Raw genomic sequence first — 13,106 nt, 5'->3', positions numbered from 1 at the left:
TGATATCTTGCAGAAAGATGCTGCCTTAAATATCAAAGTCAGAAATGGGAATATCTGGAGTGATTATGGGCTCTGAAGTCTCCATTATTATTTTTGGATTTATGACACGTCCACATCCAGGTTTTTGTGGCTGCTGACTTAGTCCCGGCTCCTGGAAAAAGGGCTGAGCAGCTCCCAGCAAGGAAGAGCAGCAAAGCAGAAGTTAAACAGGCACCCAGTGAGGCCTTGGGGCACCCAGAGGTGCCAGGTTAATGCCTGGCACTAATTGAGCCCCAGATTTGCTGGCATGTATTGGCCATGGTCACTCAGAGCTCTCAGACCTGACCCAACACATCCCAGAGGCGCTTCCCACTCACTGCACTGCCCCAACCCACCAAGAGGCAATGAGCAAAGAGTGCAGCACTTTAGGTGGGTCCCTTTCTGAGGGAAAGGTGCCACCAGGACCTCAGGCACTGGGAAGAGCCAGCACAGTGCTGCAGCCCCTGATTCCCTCCAGGCACCAGCACTGTGCTTGTAAAACCAAAGCAGCTGCCCTGGCTGGTGCCAAGAGCCATCCCCTCCCTGTCCCGTCCCAGCCAGGCTCCTCTGCAGGGTCTCTGTGGTCAGCACAGGCTGTGCTCACTCTGCCCAGGAGCCCTCCCTGCTGTCACAGCCCCAGGGACACTGCTCAGAGCCACAGTGGGACACACAGCCCAGCCCACCCTGCACAGCAGCACTGTAAACAGCAACCTCGGGATGATCCTGCAGCCAAACCAGGGCCAGGGGCCATCTTCAGAGCCCAGTTCACGTGGACAGAGATCACCTGTTCTTCCCTTCCCACTCCCTCACAACATTTTTATTCCCAAAGAATTAGATTTACACAGGGAAAAACCCAACCCACAGCAGCAGGTACCCACTCCTGTGACCAGGCAGATGCAGGTTTCTGACTCTGTGGCTCAAAGGGCAGTTCTGAAGATACAGCTTCTGCTGGGGAGGACACAAAACTTCCCTTCCCACAGGCACCTTCCTCTGCCTCCTTCCTCTCCCACCACAGGAGGATTTGGCAGAAAATCCCCATCCAGCCCATCCTTCTGTCTCAGGCAGAGAAACACAGATGTGGAATGAGAGAGAGAACACTCTGAAGTGGCTGTAAAGCCCAGCTTTGAGGGTACCAGAGGTGATTTGCTGTCTTGGAGGAGCAGCTCTGGCTGTGCCCACACCGAGCTGGCCACGAAGAGCTCCAGGAGAAACCAGTCACAGTGTGACTTTTTGTGGACAGCCCAGGAAATCCAACAATTGAGGAGCTTTGCTTCACTCCCAGGGCTGGGATGATCCAAGATGGAAATAGGAAAGATCTTTTTGCGTTTCCTTTTCCAGGCATTGAGCCCTGGCACACCAGGGACCGTTAGTCACACACTCCCTGCCTGCAGCTCATCCTGCAAACCCTTGGGCTGGCCTTAGAGGACACACCTTGGACCTGAGAGAGACACACAAAAACAAAGCACATCCCACCTCCAGGCCCTTCCACCCTGCTGAATTCAAGGCACATCACCCACACTGGCACGCTCCTGCTAATATTAGCCCGGGGTGAGTCCCAGCATGTGCAGCACGCGGCTGCAGCTGCTCCAGGGCAGCAGGAACGCGGCCCTGCACAGCCCAGGGATGCAGCACAACCACGTGTCCCACAGACACGCCAGGCATCTGCTCAAGGAAGGTTTAAGGATGAGTGTGTGAGTTTTGTGCACGTAGAAAAGTCTATTTATAATGCAGAGCCCTCCTGAAAATGAGCTGGGTGATGGATTTTGGTGGCACTTAAAACTGGGATGAAACTTAGCACAAGTTTGTACCTCATTGGGACAAACTGTGATGGTTAGATACTAAAAATACCCTGCACTGGGTGGTGAGAGAAGTGTCTGAAAAGTGTGCAATAATAAGGAAGAGTAAATAAATAAAATGGCCAGAGAAACCTTCTGATGAGCAGTGTCATGTCCTGGCAGGGCTGGAGGCTCCCCACCCAGCTCCACAGCACTGCCAAGGCTTCCCAAGGGAGCTGGGCTCTGAGCAATGGGAAAATCAGGGATGAGGAGCCATCCACAAGTGCTGTCTCATGGTTTTTGCCAGAGCAAAGCTGCCCCCACACAGAACCCCTGGGAACCCTCCTGCAGAGCTCTCCACACACTCACAGCCCCACTCAGCGTTTCCAGCAGGCACAGTTTACACCCACTGTGACAATTTGTGCTTCAGCATTACAGGGAAACCAATCTGGTGCTGACTGACAGCACTGGCAAAGGCAAGGAGTGCTTGGCATCAGTGCTCTGTACCAGAAACTGCCAGCAAAAACACACCTCAGTCACCCTGGCATGAGGGACTGGAGCAGATCTGCCCTGTCTCACTACCAGACAGCAGAAACTGAGTGCACAAAGCTTCACAGCTCTGGCAGCATGATGAGTTCCACACACTGGGATTATCTTTGTGCAGCATCACAGCCATCCAAAGCTGTGAGCAGGAGCATCACCCCCTGCACAGTGGGGCACCGTGGACACCAGCACTCCCACATCACCCAGCCTGGCTGGCTCAGGGAGCTCTGGGCTGCAGGGATTGTCACCTCAGCAGGTGGATTTAGCACTGCAGCCTCCCCTGCCTGCAGCTCAGGGCCTGTGCTGAGAGCCCGGGCAGCTGAGGGACCCAGAGCCCCCTCAGAGCAGAGGAGAGCCTGGGAAGCACTGCTGGAATCACAGCTGGACCAGCCACACTCCTGAAAACCTGCCAGGATCTGTAAACCCAGGGGCAGAGCTGTTATGGTCTGTAAATCCTGGCAAACCACAGACCTAATGATGCTCTGCCCCATTAGAGACAGGGGAGCTTTTGTCAGTCAAATAAGGGGGATTAGAATCACAGAATGGATTTGGTTGGGAGAGACCTTACAAATCATCTGTTTCCAACCCCTCTGCCACGGGCAGAGAGCACCTTCCACGAAACAAGGCTGCTCATGGTCCCATCCAACCTGGCCTTGAACACTTCCAGGGATGGGACAGCCACAGCTCCTCTGGGCACAGCTCCTGCAGGAGCTGCTGGCCGGTGCAAGATGGGCACTGTGAGCATCCCCATCACAGCACTGGGCACGAGGAAGAACACACTCTGCTGTGCTCTGTTTTCTTCTCAAATGTTGCTTTAATCTGGAAATGGAACTGGAATCAAGTACCTGGTGCTGCTTCCCTCTCCCCAGGGGCCCTTGCAGCCTCCTCAGGCTCAGCAAGGCTGGCAGCTCCACAGCCAAGGCTGCAGCTCCCTGCCTGCTGCAACACAGCAGGGACGAGGAGCCAGGCAGGGACGCTGGGAGGAAAACAGGCAGGAACAGCCAGGGTGGCTGGGGAGGGCAGGCAGAGTGTGACTGCAGGGAACAAAGAGAGCTCTGGATGCTCTGCTCTCGCTGCTCCGCGGTGTTTTTGGCAGATCTTTCCTGCTTGGCCAGGGGCTGCGTGGGGCTGAGGTACCCACCCAGCAGACGGGAACACTGCATCTCCTGCCCTACGGGCTGCAGATTAATTGCTGCTTTTTGGGAAGCTGCTGTGCCAGGCTGAGAGCTAATTAAATTTTGAAACAGTAGCCCAGATCCCTGCTCAAGGGCAAGGCCAGACCTTTTGGCTTCAGACCCACGGAGCTTCCCACAGCCTCTCCCTCTGCACTAGCAGGAACTGTTAAGTGCTCCATAGACTGAAAATAAAGGCAGGACGGAGCTGCTGGGTGCCACAGAGGAACACACACAGCCCAAACAGGCAGCCCGGGGCCCACAGCAGAGCCTTTATCGTATCCGAGTGGGGAATTACTCATTCTTCAGAGATTTAAATGCAATTGGGGCAGCACAGGGAAGCGGTAATTACATCAGCTCGCGGCCCTACGGTGGGGAAGCTCAAGGACAGTCACAAAGGCGCCCTTGAACCCAAAGGGGCGCAGGATTCGGGTCACTCTGTGTCCCAACACTTGTTAGTCCCAATCTTCCCAGGGACCTGACCTCCCTCAGCCTCCTGCGCTGGGGAAAGCCCAGGGGCTGACACAGGCGAGGTGACCGTGTCTAAACCCTGGGGCAGGCACCGCAGAGACCCCAGCTTTGCCACCCGTTTCCTGCCTGACCTGGAAGAGGAACCCCGGCTCTCTGAGCCTCCTCGGCTCCCCAGCAGGAAAAGCAGCAGAGCTCTGCTTGCCCAAGGTCAGCCCGGCTTCTCCAGGAGGCGGAGGAGCCTCAGCCTATAGCGCTGCACACGCAGCCCCTGGATAAGCTTTCACCGCGGCCCCAACATCTCCGCTATTTCGGATTCTTTTTTTTTTTCTTTTTTTTTTCTTTTTTTTTTTTTTTTTCTAGAAACCGCTGCACAAAGCTCCGCTTGGGTCGCTGCCAGGACGCGCCGAGCGCGCAGGGATGGATGGAGCTGCTCTTCCAAAACTCTGCTCGGGAGGAAGATGAGCTCCCTCGAGCCGATCTCTCAACGCCTGCTCCAGGCACAGCCCCCCAGCCCTCCTCTGCCTGTCTCTCACTCCCAGACCCATCTGGCAGCAGCACGCTCCCCGCCAGCTTATCGTCCCGCCTGGAAAAAGCAGAATACCAGGCAAGAAGAGCGGGGGAGCAGCCGTCCCGGCCCGCACGCCGAGGGGGCTGCGGGCAGATCCTCCAAGGGCGCTGGAGCTCTGCCACGGGACAACTGCAGAGCTCCCGCTGCGGGGATTCGGGAAACTTGGGATCGTTATCCACATCCCAGAGCTGTGTTTGCAGCCCAAAAGTGGGAATCGACAGAAGGAACTCTGCCTGGCTTTCTTTTCAGACTTTCAGTCTGGTCAGGCGGGTGTTTTCAGCTGAAAAAACTACATAAATCAGCTCGGGAAGGGCAGGAAAGGAGAAACATCCCGTAGGACCCTGCCTTGGCAGATCCACCACCGGCCGCAGCCGCTCCGGACAAAAGGCGCCGACAGCCCTGGGGATGCCTCCCTGGGGCATCCCGCTCCTTCCAGCCCTCCCTACCCGCGGGGCGCTACCCCAGCCTCGCCAGGACCCTCCCGGGGCTCCAGCGGTGCGGGGAGGCTGCGGCAGCCGAGCCGGAGCAAGCCAAGCCCGGGGCAAGCCAAGCCCGGGGCAAGCCGAGCCGAGCTCAGCCCTCTCCGCTTTTGGCTTCAGACACACGGAGCTTTCCCCAGCCTCTCCCTCTGCAAAGGTAGCAACTATTAAGTGCTCCATAGACTGAAAATAAAGGCAGGACGGCGGCTCCTCCCGGCTGAACCCCAAAAAGCGGCTGCTCCCACCGGAGCTCCCTCCTTGGGTCCCCCTTCGAGCCCCGCGCTCCACCCACCTTCGAAGTCGGAGATGATGCCCTCCAGGTGGGCGCTGACGGCCGGGTCGGCCATGGCGGGGCGCGGGGCGCTGCCCCCCGGCTCCGCGGTGCGCGCTGCGGCCGCGCGAATGGCGGAGGGCGAGCGGCTGCGGCCGCCCCCCGCCCCGCCGGGCAGCCAGCCATGCCCCCGGCCCGGCCCAGCCCGGCCCGGCCCGGCACGGCCCCTCGCCGCGCACTGGCTGCTCCCCACGCCCGTCACGCCGCCCCCTCCGCCGCGCCGGCCCCTCCGCGGGGCGGTGGCCGCGACCCCCGCCCCGCCCTGCTGTGTCCCCCGGGCTGCGCCGCATCCCCCGGGCTCGCTGTGCCCCTCGGCGCGGAGCCCCAGCGAGGGCGGACACGCTGGGGAACCGAGCAGCGCTGCCCCACGGACGGTGGAAGCGGCCCCACACGGGTGGGTCGCTGTCCCCGATGTTCTGCGGCGCTGATGGAGCTTTTCGCTTCGCGGTTTAGCCTTGTTTGGAAAGGGACAACTCGGCCGCGCTCCGTTTTGTGATTGCTCGAAATCAAACCAGCGCTGGGTTAATACACAGCTGCCAAATCCAAGCAGCCCCGCTCTGGAAAATCAGCGCTGCAGGAAGGAGCAGAGGGGGAGGCAAAACTTGCCCCGATGCTGAGCCTGGCATTCGATGCTGCCACAGCTCCCTCCACTCCAGCCCCAGCCAGCGAGGAAAACGCTCTGGCACCGACACCAACCCCGTTTGTGACACTGCTGCCCCTTCCCCACCTCTCACACCCTCCCAGGTTGAGCATCTCGCTATCTGATGCTTCTCCCTTTCCGGTGTTGATTCAAATCCTGCCCTCTTGACCCTCTTTTTTATCCTCCCTGCCCTGTGTTTTAATAGCATCATTTTAAAGTGATGATACCCCCTGAAATGTGTCCAGGCACATCAACAGGAAAGGAAAAATGAATGGGTTGGGCTTTCAGTCCACTTTGGGTGAGCCATAAAGGAAAATTATGTAAAACAGTAGTACAGTTATTGCAGAAAGTAGGAGCTTCACCACAGATGTCACCCTTTTAATTTCACACATTTAAAGTCTGCAAACACCACAGACTCCCCCAGAGTGCACATGAACCAGAAAATGAAACCAACAGTACCAGTTTCCCAGACTCAACAAGCTCCAGGTTCTCCACACTGTCCAAGGAAAGGCATTACTTGAAACCATGAGAACTGTTTAAATAATCTTGAGAGCACCTTTACAACAGAGGTATGATATTTTAGGGCAGGTACAGTGGGTTTCCTCTCCTCTGGCAGGCAGCAGTGCTCAGCTCTTTCATTTTTTAGTCTCCTCTCCTCACACCAGAGGAGTGTGGGGAGGAACAACTCTGCATCTCTCTGCATCACAACTGCAAACAAAAATGCCTTTCCTGCAATGCACTGCCAGTAAAACTCCTTGGTGCCACCCTGGCTCAGCACCACCTGCTGTTCCTGATGGCTTGGAGAACAGGAATGGCCATGGACCTGTGGCTCCTGTGGCACTGAGCTCAGCACCCTGGTGCCAGCTCCCTGCTGTCCCCACCACAGAGGGCTGGCCCGTGTCACTGACATTGATTTTTGAAAAAAAGTGTCTTTATTTTTCCCCTCCCAAGCAGTCCTATGTGGGTCACATCAGCAATTCATTTCCAGCAGGTAAAAATGTAGCTGTTAATAATTAACTTTGTTACAGAGCAAGAAAATAGTCCCTCTTTGTTAAAAATCATGGATGACTCGCCCACTGGAAGAACAGAACCTGGATTAGCTTTTACAGAATCTATTCAACATCCTGACTGCAGCCTCATCACAAAGTGGTAGAATGGGTTTAAGCAGGGAAAAAAAAAACCACAAAAAACCAAAAAACTAAGCAAGACAACCTGAAAATCCTTATAGTAAAGAGAATTTAAAAGAGCAATACAAGCAATCTGAGGAAGCACCGAGCACATTTTTTGATGTTCAGAGCCTACCCCCTTGCAAATCCCATAAAATTCAACATGGCAGCCCCTGCTTGGAGTTTGGTGGCACTCTCTGAACTGTGGTCACACAGGGTGTGACACAGGGTGATGCTGTGATGGGAACCCTGTTTTTGAGGTCAACAGGAGGCAAAAAGAAATAAACCACTAGAAAAAAGCCTCAAAACCTTCCTGATGGACTGTGGTGGGGAGCGTCACAATGACGTCTGGTGGAGCTGGTGAAGGAGCTCAAAGCACTTCAGCAGAAGAGGTTGGGGCAGTTTGGGTCAGTCCCAGCTGCCTGGGTCAGTCCCAGCTCCCTGGGTCACTCTGTGTTTCCCAAGCAAAGGCAATGTTATCATCCTGGATCTAATAAAAGTTTAGCAAATCGAGCGGCCAAGAGGCGAGCCCCGAGAAGTGTGAAATAAAATATCCGGGCTAGAAGTAGGAGTTCCTTTTCATTAAAACCAGCTGGGTCATATTGCACCCATGTGCACCTAAGGCACTGAGAGGGGGAGAGAAAGATGGAAAATTACAGCAACTGAAGAATAACAGGAATATCCAGAGCTCTAACAGTAAATGTTTAAAGCAGCAAGGTATGTAAACAGCTCACCCCATAGCACATACCCCAAGCTCCTGCTAGAAGAAGAGGAGCAATCTTTCCTCCAGGGAGATAAGCCCATCCTTCTCTCTTTTGGAGACTCTCTCACCCTTTTATCTCATTGAGCCATGTCAGAAGTGCAGCTTTACAAGAGCATCAGCCCAGAACAACCATCCCCTTTTCCAAGCTGCACATAACCAAGCTCCACTTCATCTCTACCTGCATCCTCAACCCAAAAGCTTATGTTTAGCCAAATCCTCCTTCCCAGGCAACCCTGGGAAGCTGAGCCCCCATCCCAGAGGGATGGAGAACCTGCCTCCTCCCCTGGGATTGGGTTTTGGGGTTCCCTGTCAGCACCAGTGTGTGCTGTACTGTTCACAGTTTGACACAGCCCCTGCTTTGCCTTTTCCAGGTGGATCGAGGAGATTGAGGACCCTGAAACTTCCCCTGATGAAAGATCTCCCACAGTGATCACATCACCTACACTGCCTTAGATAAACTAATCAGGTTCTGCTCTTTCTGTCCTTGTGGCAGGGATTTTCTTCAGTCACTTATCCGCCCTTCCTGCTCCTTTCCCCAGACATATCACAGGTGTTTGTAATTACATTTTAATTTTTATCTGAAAAGAGAAAGAGCTCCCTTTTCAAAAGGAAGAGAGCAGAGCACATCTCTTCTATCACTTGCTGCTCCCCTTGCTCACACAACCAGGGGTCTCAGTCACTGTTTTTACTGTACCAGGAGCCTCACCTCAAGCTCCTGCTTTGATAAGACCTTTGGGATCCTCTGCACAGCAACTGCTGCTCAAGATAAAATTCCTGCTCTCCAAAGCACTGGCTGCAGGAGAATTTTAGGTAAATATTTTCCTTGCTGTGTTACATTACAGTAGAAATATTTCTTGTTTCCTTACTACACCAGGCCACCACTGACTGCCCAGCCCTTTCTCCTTCACCATCACTCTGCTCTTCAGATGAGCAAGAAACTTCCTGCAAAGTTGTTTTATTGGCCTAGAAGTGATTTCCTGCCCCCAGAAAGGCAGTCTGTAAAATCTGCTGAGCACTCAGTTACAGGTACCAAGCTAAAATGGATTGATGCCACAAGAGCTGGCAGATGCAAGAAACTTTAACCCTTTTTCCTCTGGGTGCTTCACCCCTGGGCTCTCCTGCCCTGTGGCAGGGATGTGCCTCAAAGGCTTCTCCAGATCTCAGCTCAAACTCCTCCAGAAGCAGCCAGGGCTGGTCACAGCCTCTGTCCTGGCATGGGTGTGGGGGACCACAAAGCAGCCAGGCCTAGAAAGGAGACTGCAAGGAGAAAAAAAAATCATAACAGAAAGAAACCCAAACAAACAAGGAGATGGCAGGTATCAGCTTTAGAAAATCCTTAACAGGCTAAGGCAGAAAAGGGACTTTCCTATCCAAAGCCATTTCAAGCAGCACTCTGCACTTTCCTTGCAGGCTGCTAAGAATGCAGTTTTTCAGGCAGATTTTCTTCCTCCCACAAGTCAAGGTTTTTCTGAAGCCGGCAGCCCTTATCAGTCTCACAATCTGCTGCAGTCATGAGCATCAGGCTGGGTTACATGGGGCCATGAGTCATTGTGGCTAGCTGAGCCCTAAAGTATCACCTACATAGAGGTGAGCAATTGTGAAGGCAACTGGGAAGACCCACAGGATCTTCCCCTTCCTCCTCATATGTTAATTAGAAAACAAAGCTCTTTATTGATTATGGCCTCTTCCACCCAATGCTTTGAGGCTTACAGACCAAAATCACAATGTAGGAGCAGCTAAATTTCATTATTATTAACCACTCATTGTTTCTTTGAGAGCCCAAACACCTTTCCTTGCTGCTGATCACAGATGAAAGCTCCTCCCCAGCCTTTCTGGGAAGGTGCAGGGGATGGGTGGAGGCACCTGCAGCATGAGGCACCAACCCCAGTGTGCTCAGGGCATCACTTCCAGCTCAGCACCAAGGCAGGTGGCAGAACCCAAGAAACTCCTCTGGCTGCCCTGGAGGACTCCAGCCCCTGCCCAAGGAGCTCAGAGACCCTGGCACAGAGCCCGAGACCCCTGTGCCTTTGATTTAGCCCTTAGAAGAAAACAGTTACCAACCCTATGTGAAGAATTACAAGCCATGGAAGTTTAAATAAAATAATAGTGAATTTATCATGGAGTAAAAACTAAATTTTTAAAATTTTTAAAACAAAAGTTCAAGAAACAAAATAGAAGAATCTGATCGTGTCCAGCCTTTCTCCTTCTTCTTCTTGGCCTCCATCTTCTGCTGTGATGGTGGCACTTTTAGATTAGTTTAGAGTAGAAGCTCAGTGTCTACATAAGTGATAGGTATTGGAAAGTAATTGTAAATATTGCACATATAGTTTTTAGTATAAAGACATAACACCACCCTGGGGGCAGGCAGAGTGCCTGGAACTGTCCTGCTGGATGGACCTCAGCAGGGCAGGAGAAAACTTTTTATAGATAAGTAACAATAAACAACCTTGAGACCGAGAAATGAAGAGCTCTGACTCCTTCAAACGCCAGGCTGGGAAAAGAGAGTTTCTAACACATCTTGGGGTCACTCTGAGCAGCTAAAGATCCTGAGAGGCAGGGTCACAGGGAGACACAGATTTATATCACCCCAAGGTGAAGGAATGGTGAGGCACAGCTCTTCTCTCCAAGCCAAAAATAAAGGTTGTTACCATCACCTTCCCCTCTGCTCCTTGCAGTGCTGAGTTCCTGCCTCTGCCCCAAACCCATCCCTGCACCCAAACCCACCTGCACGGGCTGCAGTCATCTCCATGTGACAGCTGGGGACACTGAGGCACGGAACAGATGTCACTCAGCAGCAGGGAGCTGGCAGGCCATCCCAGCAGAGCAGGGAGCAGTGCTGGGAGCCCCTAAACCCGGGGAGGTGCTGCTGTCCCTGCCTGGGGACGAGGGGACTCCAGAAGGAAAATGAGCCCCGGCTCCCGTCCCCTCTGCCCGCGGTTTCGTGGGGATGAGGGAACAGCCCAGCCCTGGTGACGCAGGAATTGTCACCAAAAGAGGCTCCAGAGGATCTTCCTGCTTCCCCAGGGTAGGAAACACGGGGAGGACGGACGCACTGCAGTGCTGGTCACGCTTCCCTTCCTCCGCAAGGAAACCGAGAGCATGGGAAAAGCTAAAATAATTCAAACCAGGGTTGCTAATTTGAGATTTCTGGATAACAAACTTATTTATTTATTTATTTATTTATTTATTTATTTATTTATTTATTTATTTATTTATTTATTTTGAAAATGCTGTTGGATCTCATCCCTTAGTGCCACAGAGCGGGTCAGGTAACTTTGAAGACCGGATAATAGGAAAAAGACAAAATCTGGAAGAATGGCAGAAGGGCAGCACTTAAAGGGCTTTTAAAAAGAGTTTGCTCATGAAAAGAGGCTCAGCACAAAGGACCTCACTGCCCCTGTAGGTCCCAGCATGACCACAAGCCACCAATGTCACAAAATTAAAGTGAGTAACTCCTAAATTGTATTAAATTTGAGACTTTTAGCAGCAAGGCAGAAACCATTAGAGCTCTCTGAAGAGCCATCCTGGCTGCCCAGCATCACTCCCACCCCACAGGAGGGTGGGGAGGGCATGGGGCTGCCAGAAACATCACCCACAGATGCACTGCAGGGAAGAGCTGCTGTGGGCAAAGATCCCCGTTGCCAAGGGAACAAAAAAAAACCCCAATCCAACCCCAAATATGGTTATGGTATAAGTGGATTTATAAGAGTGGACCTGAGAAGATTTTAAAGGGATAAGGTGTAAAGGGATTGATGTGAAGTCAAGGGAGCAAAAGGCCAAAGTTTCTGCTGGTAGGGAATTAAAGAAAACACAAGGAAGGAGAAGGTCCCTGAGCTTCTCAGATATTCAGTGTACAAACAGCGCACTCAGCAAACTTGGTGTTCTGGAGCTGAGGTGCCCCATGGGAGCTGGATGGGTGAGGAACAAGCACAGACAACCACAGCCTCTTCTCCCCCCAGAGCAGATGCTCAAGAAGATGAAGATCAAGATCAAGGCTTGCCTTCCTGTCAGCTTTAACCCCATTAAATCAGCCCACAGAGGAGGAACCAGCCTGCTCTTCTCACAACAAGGGATGCACCAGGTGTGGGGTTCCACTGAGCAGGGCAGGGGCAGCACCAACACCCTGGAAACAGAGCTGGGCCTGTCCTGCTCCCACTCTGCTCATCCTTGATGCTCCCAAACACCTCCCTGGGACTGATGGGGGCACCCAGAGCTAAGGTGGGATTCAAGCCGGGCACCTGATGCCAGGGTTTGCCTGCAGGAAGGATGCTGTGGGTCAGCACCCTCAGGGCTGGGCTGGGGGGCACAGCTCTGCCCCTCCAACACCCTGCCATGGATCTGAGCCTCATTCCCTCCAAGGAGCAGCCACCCAGCCCCCTGGCTGTCGGGATCTCTGGCTTGTCAGAGTGACCCCGAGATGTGTTTAAAGTCTCTTTTCCCAGCCTGGCGCTTGAAGAAGCAGTCAGAGCTCCTCAGTTCTCAGTCTCAAGGTTGTTTATTGTTTCTTATCTATAAAATATTTTCTCCTGCCCTGCTGAGGTCTGTCCAGCAGGACAGTTCCAGGCACTCTGCCTGCCCCCAGGGTGGTGTTATGTCTTTATACTAAAAACTACGTGTACAATGTTTACAATTACTTTCCAATACCTATCACCTATGTCAGACAGTGAGCTTCTACTCTAAACCAGTCCAAAAGTGCCACCATCACAGCAGAAGATGGAGGCCAAGAAGAAGAAGGAGAAAGGCTGGACATGCCCAGATCCCTCCATCTTGCCTCCTGGACCCCCATATCAGAAACCCCAACATCTACTTTTCCACCCCGTGATAACTTCACTATTATTCTACCTAAACTGTTGTGGCTTGCTGATCTCCATCTAAGGTTGGTAACTTGCTCCATGGGTCACAATCAAACCCCAGGTGTTTTGGGCTCCATGCCAGGGTCTCTGAGACCCCTGGCAGGCGTCCTGGCCGTCCTGGCCAGCCAGAGGGGTGCTCTGGGTTCCCACACCTGACCTGGAGATGTGCACGCACAGCTGGAGCTCACTGCAGCCCCAGCAGTTTCATGCCAAGGCAGTGATTGTGGCCATTGTGCTGCTGAGAGCCTGCCGAGGGAAATGCTGCCCCAGGCACATCATCCCTGCCACTCTGGGCTCCCAGGAGGGTTGGGGTGTCCCCCTGGCACT

The 13,106-nt window shown here is 53.3% G+C and overlaps 1 protein-coding gene across 3 annotated transcripts in view; it reads right to left on the bottom strand.

Moving 5' to 3' along the window:
* SEPTIN9 (septin 9) overlaps positions 1–13,106 on the bottom strand; it is a 114,978-nt gene that overhangs the window by 74,606 nt on the left and 27,266 nt on the right. The window contains exon 1 of one of the 3 annotated variants that reach the window (XM_036394581.2): positions 5,319–5,432. The exons of the other annotated variants lie outside the window; for them this stretch is intronic. Within the exon in view, the coding sequence (XP_036250474.1) occupies positions 5,319–5,373 (55 nt within the window). The 5' untranslated portion in view covers positions 5,374–5,432. Of the gene's footprint in view, positions 1–5,318; positions 5,433–13,106 lie in introns of those variants that run through there. 3 annotated transcript variants of the gene reach the window in all.

The sequence above is a fragment of the Molothrus ater genome, chromosome 19 (assembly GCF_012460135.2).
Source record: "Molothrus ater isolate BHLD 08-10-18 breed brown headed cowbird chromosome 19, BPBGC_Mater_1.1, whole genome shotgun sequence".
Lineage (NCBI taxonomy): Eukaryota > Metazoa > Chordata > Aves > Passeriformes > Icteridae > Molothrus > Molothrus ater.
Note: the sequence above shows the minus strand (reverse complement) of the source record. Positions and strands in the feature narration are given on the sequence as shown.